At 41.1% G+C, this 26,454-nt stretch overlaps 2 protein-coding genes across 27 annotated transcripts in view; one reads left to right on the top strand and one right to left on the bottom strand.

Moving 5' to 3' along the window:
• The window catches only part of CREB5 (cAMP responsive element binding protein 5), a 416,039-nt gene extending 391,742 nt beyond the window's left edge, over positions 1-24,297 (top strand). For 6 of the 20 annotated variants that reach the window (XM_067042419.1, XM_067042431.1, XM_059074771.2 and 3 more), the window contains 4 exons: positions 2,738-3,061; positions 7,667-7,894; positions 17,126-17,234; positions 18,131-24,297. In XM_067042419.1, the coding sequence (XP_066898520.1) occupies positions 2,738-3,061; positions 7,667-7,894; positions 17,126-17,234; positions 18,131-18,294 (825 nt within the window). In that variant the 3' untranslated portion in view covers positions 18,295-24,297. Of the gene's footprint in view, positions 1-2,737; positions 3,062-7,663; positions 7,895-17,125; positions 17,235-17,794; positions 18,017-18,130 lie in introns of those variants that run through there. The other 14 variants (XM_059074774.2, XM_059074770.2, XM_059074776.2 and 11 more) reach the window with 7 other exon arrangements.
• The window catches only part of TRIL (TLR4 interactor with leucine rich repeats), a 122,360-nt gene continuing 102,656 nt past the window's right edge, over positions 6,751-26,454 (bottom strand). For 4 of the 7 annotated variants that reach the window (XM_067042413.1, XM_067042412.1, XM_059074768.2 and 1 more), the window contains 4 exons: positions 24,663-24,760; positions 22,470-22,580; positions 21,730-21,831; positions 6,751-7,846 (listed from right to left, as the gene is read on the bottom strand). The gene's annotated coding sequence lies outside the window, so the exon portion shown is untranslated. Of the gene's footprint in view, positions 7,847-15,328; positions 15,449-21,729; positions 21,832-22,067; positions 22,581-24,662; positions 24,761-26,454 lie in introns of those variants that run through there. The other 3 variants (XM_067042414.1, XM_067042417.1, XM_067042415.1) reach the window with 3 other exon arrangements.

Genomic DNA, 26,454 nt, shown 5'->3' with positions numbered 1-26,454 from the left:
CTCTGAGGCAGTTATTTCCACTATTTTATCTTCCAGGTCACTTATCCATTCTTCTGCCTCAGTTATTCTGCTATTGATTCCTTCTAGAAGTTTTTAAATTTCATTTATTGTGTTGCTCATCATTGTTTGTTTGCTCTTTAGTTCTTCTAGGTCCTTGTTAAACGTTTCTTGTATTTTCTCCATTCTATTTCCAAGATTTTGGATCATCTTTACTCTTGTTACTCTGAATTCTTTTTCAGGTAGACTGCTTATTTCCTCTTCACTTGTTTGTTCTGCTGGGTTTTTACCTTGCTCCTTCATCTTCTGTGTATTTCTCTATCTTCTCATTTTGCTTAACTTACTGTGTTTGGGGTCTGCTTTTCACAGGCTGTAAGTTCGTAGTTCCTGTTGTTTGTTGTGTCTGCCCCTAGTGAGTACAGTTGGTTCAGTGTGTTGTGTAGGCTTCCTGTTGGAGGGGACTGGTGCCTGTGTTCTGGTGGATGAGGCGGGATCTTGTCTTTCTGGTGGGCAGGACCATGTCTGGTGGTGTGTTTTGGGCTGTCTGTGAACTTATTATGATTTTAGGCAGCCTCTCTGCTAATGGGTGGGGTTGTGTGCCTGTCTTGCTAGTTGTTTGGCATGGGGTGTCCAGCACTGGAGCTTGTTGGTCATTGAGTGGAGCTGGGTCTTAGCATTGAGACAGATCTCTGGGAGAGCTCTCGTCGATTGATATTATGAGGGGCTGGGAGGTCTCTGGTGGACCAATGTCCTGTACTCAGCTCTCCCACCTCAGAGGCTCAGGCCTGACATCTGGCCAGAGCACCAAGACCTGTCAGCCACACAGCTCAGAAGAAAAGGGAGAAAAGAAAAAAAAAAAAGAAAGAAAGAAAAATAAAATAAAGTTATTAAAATAAAAAATAAATTATTAAAATTAAAAAATAAAAAATTTAAAAAAAAAGAAGAGAGCAACAAAACCAATAAACAAATCCACCAATGATAACAAGTGCTAAAAACTATACTAAAAAAAAAATGGACAGACAGAGCCCTAGGACAAATGGTGAAAGCAAAGCTATACAGACAAAATCACACAAAGAAGCATACAGATACACACTCACAAAAAGAGAAAAAGGGGAAAAAAAAAATATATATATATATATATATAAAGGAAGAGAACAACCAAATCAACAAACAAATCTACCGTGATAACAAGTTCTAAATACTAAACTAAGATAAACATAAAGCTAGAAACAAATTAGATGCAGAAAGCAAATCCCAAGTCTACAGTTGCTCCCAAAGTCCACTGCCTCAGTTTTGGGATGATTCGTTGTCTATTCAGGTATTCCACAGATGCAGGGTACATCAAGTGATTGTGGAGATTTAATCCGCTGTTCCTGAGGCTGCTGGGAGAGAGATTTCGCTTTCTCTTCTTTGTTCGCACAGCTCCTGGGGTTCAGCTTTGGATTTGGCCCCGCCTCTGCGTGTAGGTCACCCTCTGGCGTCTGTTCTTTTGGGAGGTCTGAGGTCTTCTGCCAGCGTTCAGTAGGTGTTCTGTAGGAGCTGTTCCACACGTAGATGTATTTTTGATGTATTTGTGGGGAGGAAGGTGATCTCCACGTTTTACTCCTCCACCATCTTGAAGGTCCTCCCCGCCAACTGATTCTTTAAATCTGGCCCACTGCCTAATTTTGCACAGCACAGGAGCTAAAAACGGCTTTTACATTTTAAAATGATGGAAAAGTATCAAAAGTAGAATAGCATTTCGTGTCATGTGAAAGTTATAATGAAATTCAGATATCCTGTCCCTAAGTAAAGTTGTGTTGGAAAACAGCATAGTCATTTGTTTACATACTGTATACAGCTGGTTTTGTGCTAAAAGGGCTGAGTTGAATAGTTGTGAGAGAACTTAAGGCATGCAATGAGGAAAATATTTACTATCTGACTTTTTATAGAAAAGCTTGCTGAGTCCTGCTTAGAGATCAGATTCAGGGAGAAGATATTTGTGTGCATGTCTGTTTGCTTATCGATGGATGATGCTTTTGTGTTGGACGTACCTGGCCTGTGATGTAGTCATCAAAGACATTGTAGGAGTGCAGTGGTCCATATTCTTCTACTTTCCTCATTTCCTTCCCAAAGTCAGAAGAATGTTATTATGTGAGAAAATTAGATTATTAAAGGGACTGTGAGAAGTATCATAGTAACAAATGGAAAGATCTACATATTGACTCAAAAAGTTATGGATTTCTAATCTAATTTGAAGACTTAACATTAGTTCTGTTCCTGTATTCCAAAATTTGAAGTTATTTCCTCTTTGGGTCTGAGAAATCTTTTGAGAGGCAAAAATCTTTTATTCTTATGACTCATCATAAAACACAGTGCCATATCAGATGGGCCCATTGTTTAGTGGCATTATCACATTGAATGGTTACATTTGGTTTATACTTGCATTTGGCTGTCAGTAGGATATGATTAACAACTGGATAGTAGGAAATACCTTTTAGCAGAATATCTAGGGTATCCTGCTCATTTCCCGTGACAGTTGAATTAATTAGCATTCATGGCTGACATTGATACTTCTACCTACCATAATATATATGAAAATTTGAAATTAATATAAAAGTCATACTGCTACCAGTAAAAAAAAATTAACAATAGTACCATAAAATATTATAAAATCGAAAATATGAGTCATTTTGATTTACAATTCCTATTGTGTACACGACTGACCTCAGTTGTCCCCTGTTGTTTTGTTCTGTTTCAGAGGTTGAAGGCTGCGTTGACTCACCACCCTGCTGCCATGTCAAATGGGAATATGAACACCATGGGACACATGATGGAAATGATGGGGTCCCGTCAGGACCAGACGCCACACCATCACATGCACTCACACCCACATCAGCACCAGACACTGCCAGCCCATCACCCCTACCCGCACCAGCACCAGCACCCAGCACACCATCCTCATCCTCAGCCCCATCACCAGCAGAACCACCCACATCATCACTCCCACTCCCACCTTCATGCACACCCGGCACATCACCAGACCTCGCCACACCCACCCCTGCACTCCGGCAACCAAGCACAGGTAGACCTTTTTCATCATCTCTTTCTCCCTTCTTGTTAACAGTACAAGCTCAAACGTGGGGCTCATTGGCAGCAACCTTGTTTGACAAGCCCAGGTGTTCTGTCTGACACTCTGGGGGGCTCTGTTCATTTCCTAAGAGGTAATGGTTACCCATAAGACCCTACCAGATCACAGTTTCTCTAACTAATAAGGTATATCAGGTTTAGTTTCTAGGGGCAAACATAAGCTTCAAGTTCTCCAAAATCTATTTTTGCAGTGTGTTATAAAGTTAACCCTAAAAAAGTAACACCAATGGAGGATTAAGAATTTAAGCTTTAAAGAAAGATGTGAATAAAGGATGAGAAAAATAAGTTAATTCTAACCATGGTTCTAGCTGCAGTACTTTATAATATCATAGAGACTCAATTTTGTCACCTGTAAAATGGAAGTTAAATACAGTGGGCAATCTTCTGAATAACAGTAAATATTAAAAATATAAAGAGTAACAATTTCAGGCAGACAGAGAGGCCCGGTAATGGATGTTAGGGTGTAAGGTGCTGTGTAAATGGTAAAGAAAGGTGACTCATCCCACCCAATGAGAAATGTGTTGGAGGGAGCAGGCAGAGAGCCAAGCTCTGTAGATGATCAGTTCAAGAGGAAGGCCAAATCCCAGTGGTGGAAAGTCACCAGGAGTGGCTAGAAAGAAAGCCAGCATTTAGACACAACTGGAAGAGGGTCGGGGGATCTGGCAGACGTTACGACACCCAGCCCAAGAAGAGAGGCGGGTCCATGTACCCAAGCGAGTTTTAGTAAGTGGATAAAGGCCATGTCTAGGAGCATGGCTAGTCCTAGACATTTTGGGCCTTCAAGTGGGATGACCTTTGTCAGTTCCCTCCACCCATTCAAACTGCCAGGTTCCAACCAGCTGGGTCAGGATGGTGTCAGAAGCTTGGGATCACACTTATTCACGGTCTCCTCCATTGTCTGCCTCTGTACCTCTCACCAGGCAGCTTTTAGAGACCTTGCACCACCCCCTCAAACACACACCAAACCTGGACAGCCATCCACAAAATGTGTTATCCATAAGCAACTCTCCATTCAGTAGATAAGCTTATTTATTAGCTAAGCTTACTTTTGCAAAGTTGTTAGAGGTATTCTATATAGCAAATAAGAGTGTAGGCTTTGGAGTGAGAAAACTTTCATTCTTTTCCCACCTTACTTGTTGTATGACTGTGGTCAGTAGATGAACCTAAGACTCAGTTTTCCCATCTGTAAAATGGAGTGACAATAGACCAAGCTCATAGACCCTTAGGAGTATTAAATAAGAGAATGTTCAGCTCTTGGCACAGTTTTCAATACATGATAGCCATGATTAATTCCAAACCGAATAATGTGATAGAAGCTTAGCAAGTAGTTTAGCAATAAAATGCTATCCAAAGCACCTTTTTAGTCATGTGCCGTAGTAGGATATATATTTAGAAGGGAAAAAGAAAACTATAATACAAGGTCAAAGATAGGCAGATAGATTCACATGTATACTTATTTTTTTAAAAACTGGATAGCATCAAGTTTCGGTTGCATTTGTGAGCGAGTTACTTCACAGACAAGCTGAACAGTTCGTTAAATATAAAAGCCATTCATTAGCTAATTACGAATTAGGCAGTTGCCCTCCATCTCGAGTCAGTAAGTGGCTAATTGTATATGCAATCAGTTAATTGCCTTTATAATTGGCCGTACAAAGTTGCTTTTTTATCCTGTGCTACTAAAAAGAAAGAGTCCAGGTTGGTCTTCTTGAAATTTGAACAAGATCATTTAGACCATATTCAAAATGCCACTGTTAACTGTATTAACTTGGTTGATATTGAGATTCTTGTCATGTGGCCTAATTGTATGATTGTCAGAACAATAGAAGTAGAAGTTTATTAAGGTCATCCAACCCTGAGATTCTAAGATGACTTGGAATAAACTCTGTCATTTTGAAATTACAGTTAATTATTTTTGATCAAAATTTTCAGAGCATCTGTGTCAACATAATGCCATTCTATTTCTTTTATTGAAGTATAGTTGGTTTATAATATTGTGTTAGTTTCAGGTGTACAGCAAAGAGATTTGGTTATGCATATATATGTATCTATCTATATTCTTTTTTATTCTTTTCCATGATAGTTTATTACAAGAACTATGAATATAGTTCCCTGCGCTATACAGTAAATCCTTCTTGTTTATCTATTTTATGTATGGTAGTGTGCCTCTGTTAATCCCATACTCCCAGTTTATCCCTCCCACCCCACCCCGACAGAATGCTATTTTTAAAAGATAATGATAGGTAACAGTAATTATCAGAGACACAAATTCTGGTCTTAGGGTTGCATTTTCAATTTCTCCTGGCTTCTTGCGATTCTTTTGCATATAAGGATGTGACTTCAGAGTCCTGGTATCACTCCTTGGCCACCAGGAATTTCTCATAACCAAACCACACCTTGACCCTGAACCTGGACTGTACCTGAAACCACCATGTAACTTACCCCTTTGGGTAAAGGCAGAGGAGAAGCATCAGGGGATAAAGGTTTGTTAACGTTAGCGTGGTAGAATACAGTATTGAAAGAGAGGTCCCTGCAGTGGAGATTAAAACCCAGTTTTGCCTACTTGAGAGTCTTGTCTGGGGCTGGCAGTGAGAGATCACTAATTCATACCAAAAAATGAATGAATTTATTTCATTCATTTTTTGCCTGTTAATCCCATACTCCCAATTTATCCCTCCCACCCCACCCTGACAGAATGCAAAAATAGCCAGGTTAGCACCTTCTTTCCTAGTGCTTTGCTTTGCGGTGGTTAGCTCAGAAGTTACTGCATCTGACATGACTAGTGCTAAACATTTGCCAATAACAAGGAATACATCTTCATCAGCCGCTCTGGTGAGTAAGATCTTAGACAATTTATTTTGTTATTCCTCTGTGATTCGGAGGAAAGGAATTGCCAATAAACAGTTTTAGAAAATGTCTTTGCTTTAAACAAAATTACTGAGATGCAATCTAACCTCTGTCCTGAGCCTGATTCTTTTTCAGTTAGTCATGTAGGATTTGATAGAGTTTAGGATTAAAATATATCATCATCAGTCAGCTGATGTCAACCAGGAGCCATTATTAGTGCAATTACAGTCGTTCTGATTGATTTCAATCATAGGGTTGGAATGTGGTAGAAAAGGTGGCTAGGTTTCATTTTTTAAACTTTTTGCCTGTTATTTCTGCAGGTTAAATGCCTCTTGTAAAACAACTTTATAGGTATTATAGCCATAAGCCTGAGTGACTGAGCAATGAGAGGGAGGAAAAAAAACAACAACAACACCCTTTATTGAGAATGAAGAAAAGGGAAGGAGTGAAGTGCATTAGGGAAGCATTAGGTGTCCAGACTCATAAACAGTCAGTCATGGAAATTTCACTAGGTGCTGAGTGTCTGCTGTATGAAGGGAAATAAAGCTGTATGTGTGGGAGTCCCTAAAACCTTAGATGTTGTTGAGCCCCATGCAGACCTTACAAGGAATCTATAAGCATAGTAAAACTTTTTTTTTTTTTTTTTTTTTTTTGCGGTACGCGGGCCTCTCACTGCTGTGGCCTCTCCCGTTGCGGAGCACAGGCTCCGGACGCGCAGGCTCAGCGGCCATGGCTCACGGGCCCAGCCGTTCCGCGGCACGTGGGATCTTCCCGGACCGGGGCACGAACCCGTGTCCCCTGCATCGGCAGGCGGACTCTCAACCACTCCACTGCGCCACCAGGGAAGCCCGTAAAACTTTTTAATAAAGTGCTTTGCCACTCCTAGGATTTCCTTATAATGCAAGTATATACAACCACCCCTCCCTGTCAACAGACACGGTGCATTAACAGGGCTGACTGCTGCATCAGGATGGACTTTCAAGGCCCCACTTCCCAATCACCTAGAAATTCACCCACTCACCATCTCCTGTAACTCCCTCAGCCTTGGTCAAGCTCTGAGGAGGAGACAGGCCCGTTTGGAGTTTGCAGGTCCAGCTAGGCATTTGCAGTAAGAACTGTGAAATTGCGACAAAAGGATTTCAGCTGCTTTCCAGGCTTCACGGGGTTCTTTGGATAGGAGTCACACTGGCAGTGCTGTCCCAGAGGTGTGTTCTAGGAACGTGGTTTTTGACACCATTCGTATGAAAGGCATTCACAACGTGCCCAGAGGGAGTTTTCTGCAGATGACAGAACACTCATCAGTAGGGTGACAGTCACCCTGACCTCTGTTTTCACCCGTTGCCATACATTTTGGCACTTTCAGATTTTACAAGGCGCCTTAAATAAAACATTTTTAACATCTGAGGAGACAAAAAGTGTTTCTTCTCTCATGATTCAGCCAAATGCCAGTCAGGGGGAAAAAAACCTACTTGACTCTCTTTTCGCAGACCATCCCTGTATCTTGCCAAAATATCATAGAAGATGGTGGGGTGATGCTTTTCCTCTTCATGAGCGTGATTTCATTGTTGACTTCATTCTTAGAAAACAAGTGTAATGTGCTAACTGAAGCAAGCGACTCCCTGTGTTTTGCATTTCAACACCTTACCCAGCCCTTCCTCCTCTCTCCCCATGACCCCCTCCCTCTCTTTCCCAGCAGGTTTCACCAGCGACACAACAGATGCAGCCCACCCAGACAATACAGCCGCCTCAGCCCACAGGGGGCCGCCGGCGAAGGGTGGTGGATGAGGATCCTGACGAGAGGCGGCGGAAATTTCTGGAACGGAACCGGGCAGCCGCCACCCGCTGCAGACAGAAGAGGAAGGTCTGGGTGATGTCACTGGAAAAGAAAGCAGAAGAGCTCACCCAGACAAACATGCAACTTCAGGTGCAGGCCACTGTCTCTCTCCCCAGGACTCAAAGGTCCTGTGTAACATTGGCATTTCCTGCCCCGGCAGGCACTTGTTGACCTAAGCGCTAACACCACCCCTTAGCCCATAGAGCAACTGCAGCCTTATTCCTCAAGGTTTATTAGTTCCGAGACACTCTACAAAACAAAACAACCATTCAGTTTTACATCAGTCTGCTCTGAGGAGGGAAATCCTGCCCAATTAAGTTATAGGGCTGGGAGCAGAAGCTTGGTCAGACAGAGGTTCAACCTCTTGTTCCGTACCTACTTGCTGGGTTTAACCTCGCTGGCTCTCAGTTTCCTCATCTATAAAATGGGAATAATAACCTCATAAAGTTGTTGGGAGGAATAAATGAACTAACGTCTACAGAGCCTTTTGTACATAATAAATCTTCAACCGAAAGGCTGCTCTTTATGTCCACTGGGCGAGGGGGTTCCTTCAGTTTACGCTAGATTATCTATATTTTTGTTTAATGGAGAAAAGGGAGGTTTGTGTTTATTATTTTGTTCCATAAGAAAAGGTGTGTTTCCATCTCCTTTTTAAACTTGACAAGCTTTGAATATTGCATGATTTTTGCTTTCCATGGGTGGCTCAGTGGGGGGACATTTTACAGCAAGGCCACTTCTAGGAGTTTTCGAGAACCTCCAGCACCTGGAGCTTCTCCAGCGGACTTCATGCCATACACATGATGCAGTTCAGGGCATTTGTTCTGACACAAAAAGGAGTGCACTGTTCACCAGCAGAAGAAAAGGCAAGTATTATGTAAGTGACAAGCAGTCCTGGGATAGAAGTAAAAATGGTGGATTATAGTGCTGGATTATACAGTGCTTTCAAGAGCAGAGATAATGGCTAAAGAGTGGAGGGAAGAGGGGAAAGAATGCCTAAAATAGGGAGAATCTGCTCCTCAGTAGTTCATAGGTCACCTTCACCCCCATCCTCTGGGCATCCTCAGAAAACAGTAATTAGGGTGCCAAACCCCCCTTTGCATATTTAATTCCATTAAGTGGAAATGGTCTTAGGGCGTCCAGTGTACAAATTTAAATTATACAAAGAAAGTTTGGGTTATACATGGACCCACTGTTTGGGTTTTACAGGGACTGACTCTCATCATTTATGGATGTTCACTCTCCCCCCACAAGTTTATCATTCTTTTAATGATAGACATGCGAAAGAAACGTATATAGCAGATATGGGGGAAGTAAGATAATAAATCCTCCCACTAGCTTGTAGCAAGCTTGTGTGAAGTTGGAGACTCTGTTTTGTTACCCTCTCCCCAGACCACTTACCCCCTTTCCTAATGTCGGGTCTAGCATGGAGAGTTCCTGAGTGTCTGTACTCAGTATCTGTTGAATAAATGAATGAGCTCCCCATCTCTGGAGTGTCTAAGAACTAGCTGCCTGACCACTTGGCAAAGATGTGATTTAAGGGAATCAAGCCGCAGAGTTTGGCTGGACTCAAACACCGCCAAAACCACGCTAACTTGAAAGTCTATAATTCTAGAATCTGGCAGGCATAGTAGTATGTGAGAAGCTTTTAGGTGGATATGGGTACGCATTTTTAATATTAATAATAATCATATTTTAATATTTATGTGTATTGAAAAATGTAATTAGAACATCAGACCTTCAGTTTCAGATATTTTTGGTAAGGACCAGGCTAAATCATTAAAAAATGAGTTAATTTGTACAAACATGTTAAGTAAACAAAAGTTCTGGTGTATGTGATCTAGCAAATATCACAGCAGTGGTTTTGTAATGACTGAAATGTGAGAACCCCTGGAATTTGCTACCAGTTCTGAGATCTGCAAGAGGACCATGAACAGGTGCAGGTTTTCTCAATCTCAGCACTCTTACCTTAGCGCTCAGTAATTCTTTGTTGTCTCCTGTGCAGTGTAGATACTTAGCAGTATCCCTGACCTCTACCCTCTAGGTATCAGTAGCACCCTCTACCCCACCTCCAAGTTGTGACAACTGAAAAATGTTCAGACAATACCAAATGTCCCCCGTGGGGGGCAAAATTACCCCTGAGTGAGACCCACTGACCTAGATGAAGGAGCCTTGAGTAGTCAGCTGACATGTAATCAGATGCAGACAAGTTTTTAAATCAGTTTTAACTAAAATGAGTCCTTGCAGAATGACCACAGTGTATTGACCATCATTCTAGAGCCTGAAGACATGGAGGGGGTCATAGCAGAGAGCCAGGAAAAGTGAGGATACTGGTTTACTTTGACGTCAGATGTGTTCATGACTTGACATATGCGTATATGTTATAGCTTTCACTTAACATATAAGGTACTTAACATATAAGGTATACCCTTTATGAGAACCTAATCTACTTTTTTAAAAGAGTATTTTTTAAAACATGCTTATTGCCAGAAGAGAGACTTTTTATTTAATTTAATTAATTAATTTATTTATTTATTTATTTTTGGCTGCGTCGGGTCTTAGTTGTGGCACATGGGATCTTTTGTTGCAGCTCGCAGGCTTCTCTCTAGTTGTGGCACTCGGGCTCAGTAGTTGTGGCCCGGGCTTAGTTGTCCTGCAGCATGTGGGATCTTAGTTCCCCAACCAGGGCTCGAACCTGCGTCCACTGCATTGGAAGGCGAATTCTTAACCAATGGACTACCAGGGAAGTCCCAAACCTAATCTATTAATTTTCACATTTTTAGAACCAAAATGGGTAAGGATAAGAGACACTAGAATTCTAGCCCCTGAAAACCAGAAAAAAAGTCCTATTGGGGCCATTCAACAGGCACCAGTATTTTTGGTTGTTAAAGCAGTGCCTGAGGAAGGGACGGTCTCTGAAAAGACTACGTTGTTGGTGTTTTCCAACCACTGCTTTGCTTCACAGGGACAGAAACCACAAGGGCTCCATGTTTTCTGTGACGCCGAGTGCTCTGCATAATGCCATGTGATGCTGGAGAGGATATGCAGATTCTGCTACCTTTGAATGACCCTTTCCCTCTCACTGGACCTTTGTCAAAAGAAAAAGTTGTCTCTCTTGAGGCTGGTCCAGTGAGCCAGATTTTAAGTAAACAGAAATGGAAGGTGCTACACAAACAAACTCCCGCCAAAAGGAATATCCAAGGTCTGGATGGCCAGCTGCCACTTTTGAGTTGTTTTCCAGCATAAATCTTCTAGTTAGGCTGCAGAGCTTCAGATTGGAAAAATCAGACCTGAGAAAACAAAATCAAACTCCCAGACTTCATTTCCTCATCTCACAACAAATCTCTACCCAAGAGGTCAACACAGGTATAGGAATTGGGGGAAATATTAGAAACCACCCAACCTGACATTTTATTTGGGAGAAACTGAGTCTCAGGGGGACAGGAGGAGTCTTCCTGAAAGTCACACAACCGGCAAGTAGTAGGATGAAGACCCAAGCGAGTCTTCTCTTGACCTAACCCACTGCTCTGTGATCTTTCATTCTAGAAAGTTCTTCAACTATGAAGGAATCCACATTCTTTTCACTGACAGAGTGGCTGAAATCAGCTCTAAATTCATCAACTGCTAATGTGGTGCTCAGTGGATTGTGTTCAATAGATGATACGGAAATCGTCTGGTCGCCCACGGAAATAATTGCTTTTCTTTCTCAGTGCAAAGACACATGGCCTAAGTCGCTGCTGAAATTTTAGACACACGAGCTCAGGTTTAGGACTTGGCAAGAGAATAGGCCAGATGGGAACTGTTGCTGTGCAAATTGAAAGTCCTTTGTTTTAGAATGAACCAAACCTGGCCTCAGTTAATCTACAAGAAAAAAAAAAAAAAAAATAGGGGAGGGGCTATGTGGCAGGGCTCATTTTGATAATTATTTTTTTGGCATGGACTACTGCTTGCATCAGAAAGCATTTGGGGACTTCCCTGGTGGTGCAGTGGTTGGGAGTCCACCTGCCGATGCAGGGGACACAGGTTCGTGCCCTGGTTCGGGAAGATCCCACATGCAGCGGAGCGGCTGGGCCCGTGAGCCATGGCTGCTGAGCCTGCACGTCCGGAGCCTGTGCTCCGCAATGGGAGAGGCCACAACAGTGAGAGGCCCGTGTACGGAAAAAAAAAAAAAAAGCATTTGGAGTTTATCATATTAACAAAATGACATCCCCCAAAGCCCAAAACTGAAAATGTAGCTATTAGGGACTTCTTGGAGTGCTTGTTTAAAGTATGTTATTACAGTGTTGAATGTCTATATAGGGGTGCTACTTCATCCCAAGGCAACTTTATGGGTTTAAGAACAGATTAATCTAACTACGTCTATACTCTTACAGTCCCTATTTAAATGGCTAAACTTTTAGGAGTAGCAAACCCAAACTAGTTTAGAAAAAAGAAAAGAATGAAGAGCTGATTTCAGTAAGAGAATCAATACTTATTATTAATACTTTGCTTTTGCAAAGTGCTTCTATATGAAGACCTATAGTTATTATTACAACCTACACAAGGGAGTAAAAAAAAATGGTGATTTGCATTAATTCATAATGCAAGGTAATTCAGAATAAGAAAATGTCTCCAGAAGTCCTGTTTTTTATTTCCCTACTAGAACTGCAGGCCACTTTGGATTTCTTTCATGCATTTTGAAACATTTGCTGTCTGGTTCTTCTCTACCAAAATGTATTCAAGGTGATTTCTATTAATGTTATCTTGAAAAGGATTTTTATTTAAAATATAGTCTAGTATTTGTGCATTTCCTACATCAGTCGGTCTAACAATATGGAATGATATCTATCAGTTTCTATCAATATGGAATGTTTATGCATGTGCACAGCACACATGATTCACTCGGCTTCCTCTAGGGCAGAGATTCTCGACTGTTTTTAACCCAAATGCTCCCTTATGGAATCTGATGAAGGCTCTGTAGACTCTCACAATGTGGACATGTACATGGACTTGAAATTTTGCACAAAAGTGAAACTGTAAATGTTGCTTTGGAATCTGCCCTGATAAGATTTGGAGGTACAGGAGGTGCTAGGACTGGCTCCCTTAGGAAATATAAGACTTGATATATAAGCCCATATGAAAATACCAAAAGCAATTAACTAGCGAATAAAAAATCAAGATGGAGACCTTCATTAGATTATTAGGTAATTAGCATTCTCAATAGAAGGCAATTCATAGAATAAAAAACTATCTTGCAGGAAGTAACTAGAAAACTAGTCCAACCACCTTGTTTTACACTAGGTTGGTGTGGCAACTTGGGGAGCCAAACCTGATTATTCTCAACTCTCATTTGAGAGTTCCTTTTTCTGCTGGAAGCTGCCCCATGAATTTCTGTTGCTTCTGTGGCCATTAGACTTTTTTTTAGTCCTTATCAGTATCGTACTTATGTGTGCATGATCTAAGCAAGAGGGAGGCTGATTGTTCTTGTCTATGGAGAATATTAATTGGCATTCATTTTCCAACCGTAACATAGCTAAATAACATAATTACTAATATATTACATTAAGAAATATGTCCATATTCACATATATCTTTAAATGATGGTCAGTTGTTACAGTGCTCTCCAGGTTCCTACATTTTTTTTTTTTTTTTTTTTTTTTTTGGCGGTATGCGGGCCTCTCACTGTTGTGGCCTCTCCCGTTGCGGAGCACAGGCTCCGGACGCGCAGGCTCAGCGGCCATGGCTCACGGGCCCAGCCGCTCCGCGGCATGTGGGATCTTCCCGGACCGGGGCACGAACCCGTGTCCCCTGCATCGGCAGGCGGACTCTCAACCACTGCGCCACCAGGGAAGCCCCAGGTTCCTACATTTTTACAGACCCTCACAACTTCCAGGTCCTCAGTTTCTATACTTACAATATATTGGTGTATTAATAAAGTGCTTTGCTGTCCATAGACAAAAAATGCCACTAAAATCATCTATTTCCTATGGGGCTTTGGTTACAGGCCAGGACACCACATACACTGTTTGTTGTGGTGATTGGTGCTGTTTTATTGTGGTCTCTCATGAAAGCAAAAGGTTTATCCTGAAATGGTTTGGGATATGCCAAGTATTGTAGGCAGTTAGCTCCTTGCAATTGTAGGAACCCGAAGGACGGAATTCAAAGTGTTTTTTTTTAAGGAAGGGGCAATGTACACTTCGAGTCTGGGGGATGGAAGACTGCCTAGAAAAGGTGTGACTGCCGAGGACGCAGAGGAAGAAGAAATGGAGACTAAAATCATCCCCTCCAAGGCAGCTGCCAAGTGAGATTTTTCTTTTCTTCCAGAAGTACAAGAAAGCAACAGAATCCTGTTCTGTTTTATTTTAAATACTTTCCTCATTTGTTTCCTAGATCACGGAAGAAAAGTATGGCTGGATTCACTAAGGATTGGAGTTTGACTCCACTTTCTTAGAACCACTGTCTGCATTATCTGCAACTGACAGTTTCTCCTTAGGGTCCAGGTGTCTAGCAGTTGTGATTTCAGAAAAGTGTTATCTCTGTAGTCCAAATACAAATCATATCACATTTCATTTTGAGGCCAAATATGTATACATTCAAACATCTTAGTTTTCTTTTTCTGTTCTGTTTTTGTCCGTTTGTTTTTTTAACCAGGGGCTGCCTTCTATTTAATGGTCTAAAAGTAACTTTCTTTTACACAGGCTATTTTAAGCAGAGGGGGAGCTGGGAAAAGGAAGGATGGCTATCTGAATTTAAATGGGTGTAAAGTTAGAGAAAAAAAAAGTGTTTAAGGCTAAAATAAATTGTCCTATAAATACACTTGTCCACTGACCCCCGAATTGACAAGGGTCACTTTCAGCTTTGATAGGGCCCCTTATCAACCACACTCATTTGGAGGTGGGAGGTGCAATTCACCTTCCTGAATGTTCTCAAATTTAAGAGCAATTTTCCTGTGAAGTTAAGTGATTTATTCACCATTAGTGCTAATTTCTCAGGCATTTAAAAATAATTTTATTGGAGTATAGTTGATTTACAATGTTGTGTTAGTTTCAGGTGTACAGCAAAGTGAATCAGTTATACGTATACACATACCCATTCTTTATTAGATTCTTTTCCCATATAGGTTATTTCAGAATATTGAGTAGAGTTCCCTGTGCTATACAGTAGGTCCTTATTAGTTATCTATTTTATATATAGTAGTGCATATATGTTAATCCCAGTCTCCTAACTTATCCCTCCCCCCTTTCGTCAGATAGGCATAAAAGCCTTGTAGATGAGAATTTTATTATTTTTAAATTCAGGCTACTCATCATTTGATTGCTTATAATGTATTTTGCAAATGAATTTGGAATTAGGAGGTATTCTTTGATACAATTTTCAAAAAAAATTTTTTTTTAAATAATAATTCTTTTTTATAAATTTATTTATTTTTGGCTGTGTCGGGTCTTCGTTTCTGTGCCAGGGCTTTCTCTAGTGCGGCAAGCAGGAGCCACTCTTCATCGCGGTGCGCAGGGCTCTCACTATCGTGGCCTTTCTTTGCAGAGCACAGTCTCCAGACGCGCAGGCTCAGTAGCTGTGGCTCACGGGCCCAGTAGCTCCGCAGCATGTGGGACCCTCCCAGGCCAGGGCTTGAACCCGTGTCCCCTGCATTGGCGGGCAGATTCTCAACCACTGCACCACCAGGGAAGCCCCCCAAAAATTTTAATTAAGAATCCCAAACTTACTTTTCTAGGTGATAAATACATGCCTCAAAAGCCAAGTTCATACTGAAAGTGTAGATACAACTTAATGACAGAAATGTTAAAACACCTTTTTCTGTGTGCATGCTTTTGAAAAGTCTCCTCCATGTGGAGTATAATTGCATGGCAGCCACAAATGAACATTGGCCAGAGAGAGGGTATTATTTATCACAACTGTAAAATGGCTTATTTGAGGTAGTGCTACATTTAGTTTACTTTTATCAAGTGGCAGCACCTTGGAACCATCTGTTCTACATTTATACAGCTGTCCCTCAATATCAGCGGGGATTGGTTCCAAGACTGGCCTCAGATCCCGTAATCCGCTTATGCTCCAATCCCATAGTCAGCCCTCTGTATCTGTGGTTCCGCATCCTCAGATTCAGTCAACTGCTAATCATGTAGTGTTATTGTCTATTGAAAATATCTGCACAGAAGTGGACCCGCACAGTTCAGACCCGTGTTGTTCAAGGGTCAACTGTATTTGTAGACAATGGTACCAAGTACATTACTGCACAAACTATGAACCTATCTTCGTGAATTACTACATAAAGTGGAGATCTGTGGCACTTATCTAAGTAAATCCACAACACCCTGATATTGAGGAGGGAAAAAGTTTATAGACTGAAATTAACCAAACTAGTTAACAAATTAACTCAGTCATGGCCCTAAACTCTATTGCCCTTGGCCTCCTTGGGCTGACCTGATCCCACCAGTAGAGGACCAACTTTTGCTCCTTACGCTTCCATGCTTCCTCCTAAGTGGCATCAGGCAGAAGGATGTGCTCTGTTGAACTGGAGCCATGAAGAACTCCTTTCGGGAAATCGGCTTATTCTGAGGGCATTTCAGTTGGAAGCCACTCATCCTGCCACACAGTTCCTCCCAGTGCCTCACGTTCACCTTCTATTCATGATCAATGTCAAACCTGAGCCTGTAAGATAGCATGGGGACTTCCTTGGTGGCCCAGTGGTTAAGACTTTGCCTTCCAGTGCAGGGGGTGTGGGTTCGATCCCTGGTCGGGGAGCTAAGATCCCACATGCCTCACAGCCAAAAAACCAAAATATAAAACAGAAGCAGTATTGTAACAAATTTCAATAAAGACTTTAAAAAAACATGGTCCATGTCAAAAAAAAAATCTTAAAAAAAAAAGGCAGCGTGAAGAGAATTATTATGAGAGCTAAATTTATTGAGCACTTCGTATGTGCTAGGCATTGTTCTGCGTGTTTTGCATCTGTTACCTCATTTAATCCTCACAACAACTCAAAGAACTTTGTACTATTTTCATTCCCATCCAAGGTTGCTGGAGCTTAGCTGGGTTATGTTACCTGCCTAGAGTCACCCTGTCAGTGTAGAATGGAGGGTCCCACCTAAGTAACTTTGAATAGGATTAAGCTCTTGAGTTAAAACCTAGTCTCTTCAGAAAGCCCCTGGTAAACCTGCAGGCCGAATCAAAGGCAAGCTACAAATTTTCAGGTGAATCCCATTAAATGTTATTAATGTCATTCAGACATAACAGAAAGGAAGTTTGCCAGTTACACTGTTGAAAGTGCACAGGGCCTTGGGTTTATATTCTCTGGTCTTCTTAACATGACTTGGATCCGTCTCTTTCCAGAATGAAGTGTCCATGTTGAAAAACGAGGTGGCACAGCTGAAACAGCTGTTGTTAACGCATAAAGACTGCCCCATAACAGCCATGCAGAAAGAATCACAAGGATATCTAAGTAAGTCATTGACTTTTTTGGTTTTTTTAGTGTCCAGTTTTTTGCCACCAATTTCTCATTGGATTTATTGAAAGAACAAAAGTAAAGCATAGACTGCACACCCAGGTGGATATCGTGCTAGAGTTCTTGAGTGGCTGGCTGCCAGACTACTGCACCAGAGGGAACCCTTCTTTTCTGACCCCATTCATCACCACGCCTGCCACCTCCTAGTAATTTCTGGCTAGACATTCCCTGGCATTTCACATTGTAAAATCCCCCCAAATTCCAATTCTGCAGCCAGTAGGAGCCCAGTTACTGGTGGGCTAGCAGTCTTTTATGGGCTGGGAAACAGGCTTTGGGTGAACTATATCCAATGCCTCAGGATAGGCTACATGTTATTCACCGGGCTGAAAAGCTAGTGACCTGGTCTCAGTTTACCAATATGTAAAGTGGATCTGTTTTTCTAGATCCCAATATCTGCACCTGGAATGTCAATAGGTTCAATGCTAATTGAGTAGGGGATGGTGGAAGAAGCGGGGATCCATGGCTGAAGGTCAATTTCTTTTCAAATAATTTTTTAGATTGAGCAACACAGATTCTCCCACCACATGTGAGTATTTTTCCACATTTGATATATGGATGGCTCTTTGAAAAGACAAGATGGGGACTTCACATGCCACGACTCAAACACATCAACTCATGGTGCTGATCTAGAAAGCATGGCTTTGCTTGTAGCTATAAACTGGGAAGGCATAGCTTTGTGACTTTAAAATAAAGTTTTGAAATTAACCTCCAGGAGAAAATGTGTGAAACGCTCGTATTTCTAGCAAGCATCTGGCAATATTTTTTGAGTAGTCTCCAAGTCCACCCAGGAAAGAGCTATATTGGTGTGTGTGTGTGTGTGTGCTTTTTCCTAGGTCCAGAGAGTAGCCCTCCTGCAAGCCCCGTCCCCACGTGCTCTCAGCAGCAGGTCATCCAGCATAACACCATCACCACTTCCTCGGCCGTCAGCGAGGTGGTAGGAAGCTCCACCCTCAGTCAGCTCACCACTCACAGAACAGACCTGAATCCGATTCTCTAAAAGCCGAGGGTCAGACCTTGCCTCCAAGGAGAGCTGTCGCATATCCTGCGTCCTTTCTTTTAAGGGCATTTTTAGAATTAACTCAGACCTGGAAGACTCCTCAGCCCTTCAAAGACTGGCTTTCATTTTTATAGTTATTATGGAAATGTTGTCTTTTATACTTAGTTATATAAGCAAAAAAGGGAGTTATGCAATTAATAATCTGTCAGCTTGGGAAATGCTTTGGTGCTTTTCTCCAATTTTCTGGTACCAGTTACTTGTTTATAAACTGAACTCTTTCTGTATATAGTCATGGTTTCATTCTTATCAGTCCAACCCTTTGCCTGAAACGTTGAATCTTGTTAAGCCACAGCTTTTAGCCAAAATGAGGCATACCTAGATGTCCAGTATACAGTCTGAAAGGCAACTGGGGGAGAAGTCTGATGATGTCATAGCTTATGTTGAGTTGGTGCTATGATGTCACCAGAATCCCAGATAAATGGAGAGCCTTTTCCACAACACTGTTTCTCTTACTATAAAAAAAAGTATAAGCTCCATTGATGTCCAAATAAAATCAGCAAGCATCTCACCACCTCTCCTCCTACTCTTGGTCCACTTCCTTGAATGCCCAATTTTCCTTTCCATTTCCACTTTTACCTGGGCTCCCTATTGACTCTTTATTTTTACTTTCTTCTGTTTTATTTTTTCCCCCTTTAGCGTTGCATGTAAAGAAGAAAATAATGTTTAAAGGAAAAAAAAAAAAGCTAATGTGGACCTAGCCACGGCTTCCCTTGCCCCCGACCCATTCAACTCTTGCTTTTTACAAAAGAGTAACCGGGAGATGTTTAATGTGCCTGGTTTAATGTTTTTAATAATCAGAGCAAATAAAAGGTGGCGTAGCCGTAGGTGAAGCACTGTTGAATGCCAGCTGTGGAGACACTAGGGAAGGGAGCTTTATAAGCCTCAACTGTGAAAGTCCAAATTATGATGCAGGGCTAGAACATCATACCCTCGAATTACAACTGGTTTTATATGGCTTGTCTATAATATTGAAAATCCATGTACTACATAATAATTCAGAAGGGCTCTATTCACTACACAGATTACATTGTTCAATCATTAGCTGCTAATAGCCTAAGATATATATATATATATATATATATATTTTTTTTTTTTTTTTTTTCTTAAGCCTATGGAACCGTCTTCGCTGTTCTGGTGGGTGAAAGTAGACGAACTACTGGAGGAACAGAGAGAGAAAGAAAACCTAATGTTTCCATGGAGGTGCTTTCAGCCCTCCCATAGCAGTTAAAGCACTCTGGCTGCTCAAAGTATCCCCTGGATATGGCTACTCCACTCTTCTGAATAATTCTGATTTATACTTTCAGCAACTTTCCTGGACTTGCCCATTATAAAAAGCAGATAGTCTGAACCACAGTTGTGCCTCCTTGAAACAAGCCATTCTACTGTGCTAAGGTTTTAATATCACATCTCACAAATAACTGGGGCTAATGTTCTTCTCTAGTGGTCTAGGCAGGTGCTGGTGTTTCATCTCCATTTGAATGCTTGACCTCCAAACATGAGCGTGTGTGTGTGTGTGTGTGTGTGTGTGTGTGTGTGTGAGAGAGAGAGAGAGAGAGAGAGAGAGAGAGAGAGAGAGAGAGAGAGAGATAATGGGATATAAAAAATAGTATTTTACAAAAGGTGTAGCTTTTATAAGAGTTCGGAAAAGGGAAGGATGTGTTTTTTTTTCTCTCAGTATAGTGTAAGAATCTATTTTGGAGAAAAAAAGAAAATATAAGGGTCATGAAGCATGGTTTTTATAACTAGTTTCAGTTTTATCTAATAACTTACTTTTAAAATCAATATTTATCAACAATCTTTTCATGTATGCAGTGCTTTCAAAAAGAAAGTTTTGAGTTTCCAGGGAAACTCATAACTTGGATATATGATCTAAAAAATCAAAACAAAAGCAAAAGCAAAAAAAAAAAAAAAAAAAGAAAAAAAATGCAAACAAGAAAAGGATTTTCTATTATATTTTAGACAAACATATCATTTTTAAGTATTTTAAATACTGAATTCAGTTGTTTTGTTTTGTTTTGAATCCCAGCTGTAATAGCTGTATGGTTTAACCTAACTGGCTTCCTAAGAAGTTTAAGATTTAGCTAAAAAAGCAGTTAACATTCTTATCTCTATTTTGAAATCAAAAATAATTTTTTCTAAACTCCTTCCTAGGACCACTTATGTGTCCCCCTATAAAGGAGAAAGAGCTCATTGAAATATTTGTTTGGGTTTTAAAATTTTTAAAAAATTTTTGTTTTGCTTTAAGTGAAAAATATTTTCTTTCTTTACTGCATGCATAGCACTTAATGAAATGGATTTTTAAAAAATCCACTGGTGATATCAGAATGTCCAAGGAGTGGGCTGTCACTAAAATTATGGTTTACTTTACTTCTGTTCCACTTCTTAATTGAAATATTTAGTTGTTAAACCGAAAGCCTCTGCAGTTAAGAACTTGCCTGAGTTTTCTTAGTTCAGCAGCTTGACGGTTTGACTGATGTGCATTATGTATAGCTCAATTATGTCTGTTTTTTATGCTAAGAAGGCAAACCACCACACACAGTTTAGTGAACGGGCCTCAACGTATAATTAGAATAAACTTCTTATTATATTCAGGGCCTTTAGGTATGTTCATTAGCAGTGTGGAAATACAGTAAATAGAGGATACCAGCAAGTTGTCAGAGCTTCTTGAAATCCTGAACAGAAAGGCTCATTGGTCAAATCCAACACTCGACTTATCAACATTAAATATTTCACTTGAAGGCCTAGCTTTCACCAGACCGTAGAATAATCTGTCTGCCTGAAAAATCTCTCCAATCTTGTCCCACACTTTTTGCCAATCTGGGGAAACCTTCTGCCCTGTTCTCCTCTCCCACCCAGCTACTGGGTCATCTATCCATAAGGTCACAGATCAGTTGCAATGACCTTCAGAGCACCCATCCTGAGGAGGGAGGGCCCGCAGCGCAGCACTGCCTCTCCTCGTTCACAGGTGGGTTTTTATCAGCAGGATCTGCTTCTGAAGTCACTGCCAACCTGCCTGGAAACTTCCACAGCACCTCCCCTGCCTCCTGTGACAGGAATTAGCAGCCAAGATAGGGACACCTGATAGCGTTTCTACCAGGTCAGTCCTTACCTACACTGAGGCATTCCCATCTTAATTGTTTCTCCTTAAGACATTTCTCAACATATGCCAGGACAGGTAGAGTGAAAATCCTCCCTGTGCATGAATGGACTCGATTTCACGCCTGGCGTGAGGTCGGATGTTTTCCCTTTACCCTTCCCCTCAGCCCTCTCCTATCTCCACATCAGTGTTTGCCAGCCACAGTCTTAACACAGCCCATGGGGACGAGCAATTTGTGTACTGTCACTGCATGCCTTCTTATCATTAGGGTGACTTACTTGGAGCAGTTGCTCTTTGGAGCCTGTCAGGTCCAAGAAATCAAATGCGGTGCTTGTTCCGAATAGAGGGGCATCCGTGGTGAATGTGCAGGTGGCTGCGGTCTGTTAGTTCAGAAAATTGTCGTGTGTTAGTTGAGCTTGTCATTAAAATCAACCAGCTGCCATAAAAGACCAGCCCTTGGCATCTGTAACTGCTATAAACCTAGCCATCCAGTTAGGATAGAATGTGCTTCTTTCTGGTTAATAAAAAACCATCTAAGAAAATATATATGTATGTGTGTGTGTATACAGTGGAATTCAAGGACCAAAGCAAAATTTGAACAGGAATCTATTAATTTAGAATTTTATAAGATATTTATTAATAAATGTTATTTTTAAACATTCCATTTGAACAATATTCTTCTGTAGGATCTACTTGTTTTTAAAGGATTAGTTCATAATAAACGACTCTAGTTGTGTGTATCTTCATTTTACAGGGTTTCAAATGGCTATTCTCCATCATTTGGTGGAAATGTTTGTTTAGACCTCTGTGCATAGAAATTTCAAGGATTTGTATTGTTCTGTGAGCTATTTTTTAATCTATGTTCGGAACAGTTTTAAATCCTCTATTTTTTCATTTTTAAAGTAAGCTCTTTCCTTTAGGAAGCAGAGTTCAGCTAAAGGGAATCGGTAACTATAACTGGAACAGCTCTCTTGTAAAAGTGTAAAAACAGCTTCATCTCTGCTTCTCCCCACCGCACCTCAACTTCCCAGAATGCCTTGTACTATTCAGCTTCCTTAGTGCTCTTCTCGTCTCTTCCCAAACCGTGCGCAGTAGCTTTAAGCCGTTCAAGTTCCGTTATGCAGCATGTCTGAGAAGGGAAAGGAAATAACCTGTTTAAATTGGAATAAAATCGTGCCTATGCGAACAGTAGCAATTTAGAATCTCTCTTCTGCTTTTAAAATAATTTATATTTTAAAATTGCACTTTAGCATTTGTAATCCCCGTCAGTTTCTCTCGTTCTCTTTCAGACCTCCTCCCTGTCCTTAAACTTGCCTTCCCCCTCCCCTTCCCAACTCCCCCACGCTTCCTCTAAGGCTCTGAGCTGCATCATTTAAAATACTTTATGGAATATTTGCACCAGGTACATTTAAGTGCGTTCACCAGTAGCATAGCCAAGACGCGTTGCTCACATCAACCTAGATGAAGCCTCTGCTACAAGAATGCCAAGGAGAAGAGCCAGTTTATACTCTTTCTCCCTTTATTCATAGCATGTTTTCTAAAAATGTTATATTATGCAACAGATGTGAGGGAGCGGCTATGATACACTTAAGAATTTTCTATCTTATCCTCCAACCAAAGTGTGCTGAATGAGCCAGGAGACTTATTCTTTTGTGCATCACCATGTACATCAGACTGTCGTCCTCGCCATCGTCTCTCTGGGCTGCTGGAAAAAAACGGTGACCCTAACTATTTCATTCCTAGGTCTCAAAAATACAATGTTGCCTTGTACCATAATTAGGGACAGCACCTCTATTTTACAATTATAATTTAAGAAAGGACAAGAAGACACTGAAGCAATAAACTTACAAGTAAAATCCAATACCAAAACAAAGAAAAAACAACAACAAACAACCCAGCTCATCATGTGAAAATGAAACAGTGTATGTCCGTTCAAAATATTTTACTATTTCTTGTGGAGTTTTTCAGTGATGTGATGCTTATAGCCAAATTGCTTAAAGAGTGTTTATATATTTTTTTCCTTATAAATTGTCTATTTTTTAAAAAAGCTATTTAACCACAAGTTGAAGGGGGGGGGGTAAGGCCAAATTGCCAGCATTTCTTAAAAGATTAATATTCTTAAGTGGCACTCTGATACCTTTCCAAGCTTATCATCAGAGGGGGATCAATAATTATCCGCTGTTATATTTAGACCAACTTACAATATCTAGCTCATTAGAAGCCAGGATTTAGAAAGCTCTTCATAAGCCATTGAAGATTTTCTTGCATTGTGTTTCATTTTATAGAACTTTATAGGATTTTTTTTAAAAAACAGAATCATTTTAGCCTCAGGACTGAGAATGTGGAACCTGAATAAATTAGCTTTAAATACATCATTAAAATCTTATGCACAATAAGCTCATTAGAGTCTAGTTTGCTCCTTTAGAATACCAAGGCTGTAGATGCTACAGGACATGATGAAAGGTATCAGCCATGCTGAAGTGGAGGGGGTTTCAGAGAAAGGACCCTTCCCCACCAGCCAGCCAGTAGAACAGAAGAACTGCTCGCCCTCTTTCCTTCTATGTTCTGCTAAATCGCACCTGCCTCATAGAGAGAGGAGTTCTGCCTCTGAGGTTTGTCTTGGAGAAAAGATAAGCTTGAAATGTTCTCCCCGGAAAGGACATGGGATCTGGGATCTTCTGAAAAGGCCCAGAAAAAATGGCTCAGTTCAAACACAGTGTTCTAGGACAATTGGAATATAAATATTGTCCAAAAAATAAAACTAAGAGAAAAAAGGTTAACATTGTGCAAAGTAAGTGTTAACTAAGGAAGTCCTCAGAAAAGGTGCTGTCACTTTAAGTTCTGGACTCTGTGGGGCGGGGGGTGGGGGTGGGTTATTTGTAATTGTAAACAGCAAAGCATTTGTGTTTGTTTGTCTGTTTGTAAAGCAACCACCTTCCTTATTGGAAGGAGAAAAAAACTGGGGGTACATACATGTAAATACTTGCAGCAGCATTTAATATGTTTAATTTTATGTTAAGCTTTTTGTTGCCTCGTGAACACATTTATTGTTACCAACGGACAATGAGTTCATTAAGACTGTTCAACTAGGTCAGATTTTTACATCTCTTTCTAGCAAGAAGAGACAAGATTTTGTGCATTTGTACAAATGTTAATAATATCACTGCAATTCCAATATAATAAAGCACTCAAATGCAAATAATATACGTACCCTCTGTATGATGAAATTTGGGTTGGGGGTAATGACTCTGCACAAGATCTTATTCATGCCTCATAAACCAAGGCTTAGGCTTTCAGGGTCACCATCATCTAGGGACAAAAGCAGGTGAGATTTTCTCCTTCCCAGACCATCACTACTCTCCCACTGCCTCTTCCATCCAACTTCCCAACTGAGGCCACGAGTCTAACATATTCACAGTGGGTTGGCCACATGACTTTGGGATCAGCAGATTTTAACAGTCAAGAAATACAGCCAGGGCTTCCCTGGTGGCGCAGTGGTTGAGAGTCCTTCTGCCGATGCAGGGGACACGGGTTCGTGCCCCGGTCCGGGAAGATCCCACATGCCGCGGAGCGGCTGGGCCCGTGAGCCATGGACGCTGAGCCTGTGCGTCCGGAGCCTGTGCTCTGCAACGGGAGAGGCCACAACAGTGAGAGGCCCGCATACCGCAAAAAAAAAAAAAAAGAAAAAGAAATACAGCCAGTGTAAATTCATGTTTAAGTTGTGTCTGTGAACCAAGAATCACATGCTGGCTAGTCTGACAGTCAAATCCTGGTGTTCTTTGTTTGACCTCCAGAGAAGTCCTAAGGACAGCTTTAGCCCAGTACGCATGCACTCTTATAAACATTAACCCCCGCCTTCCTCTTCTTCCTGCCTTCCTTCCTCTTCCTTATTCTTTTATTATTTTTCTAGTCATGCTCCTCTTTTTCTTACACTCAATCTGATCCATCAGCATGGTCAGAATCCAACCGTCCTTTATCACCAATTTTACTGTTGCAGTTCTGTCCAAGCTACCAGCATCTCTTATCTGGATTAGTGCAGTGCTCTTCTAACTAGCAGCCACAGGGAGCGTTTGAAAATGGAAGTCAGACTGTATTCCTCTACTACTTAAAACCCTGCAAAGACTTCTCCGCTCATTCAGAGCAAAAGCCAAATACCTTACTATCAAGTTCTGTAAAGATCCCACCTGACCTCGCCCTGTTCATTCTGAGTTCATCTCTCACCATTCTCCTTCCCCGCTCACACCTCTCCAGCTCCATTAATATCTTTGAGGTTCCTCAAACATCCTCTCACTATCCACCAGAGAGCCTTTTCACACACTGTTCATTTCCTCTATCCAAAATATTCTTCCCCCAGATGTCAGCCTAGCTCCCTGTCTCATCTGTCTCCCTCTCAGTAAAGCCTTTCTAGCCTACATAAAATTATGTCACTCCCACTCTTCCTTCTCATCTGCCTTGCCCAGACTATACTTTCTATAGAATTTACCTCCATCTAACATAATTTATATTTAGTTATTTTTTTTTTTTTTGTCAGTCTTCCCCAAGTAGAACGTAAGCTCCAGAAGAGAAAGGGCATTTTCAATTTTCTTCACCCTTGCAACCCAAGATCTGGAACAGTGAATACGCAATGGGAACACAGTAAACATCTGCAAGATGGAGATCTGTTATTTCCTTTCTGCCTTCTCCTTTATTATCAGAATGCTCCAACGCATCCACCTGGTTCTGTGGCCACAGCAGTCCGATTTTAAAACCAAGTACCAGGGCATGTCATCTGACATCTAGCCTGACCTTGGGACAGTATATTTGAAATTGGGACAGAAACAACAATTTGGGGTATGGGGCGATGATTGCTGTTCTAATGGCGATCCCATCTGTTACATTTGCATTAGGACCACTCAGTACACACATGGTTCCCAAGAGGAGCTTTGTAATACCCATCCCACACTCATTTGCAATTTTAAAGCCATTACTATTGGTTAAAAAAATTGTTATGATCCCACATTTAT

The sequence above is a fragment of the Kogia breviceps genome, chromosome 9, assembly GCF_026419965.1.
Source record: "Kogia breviceps isolate mKogBre1 chromosome 9, mKogBre1 haplotype 1, whole genome shotgun sequence".
Classification (NCBI taxonomy): domain Eukaryota; kingdom Metazoa; phylum Chordata; class Mammalia; order Artiodactyla; family Physeteridae; genus Kogia; species Kogia breviceps.
This window is presented reverse-complemented; position numbering and strand designations above follow the sequence as displayed.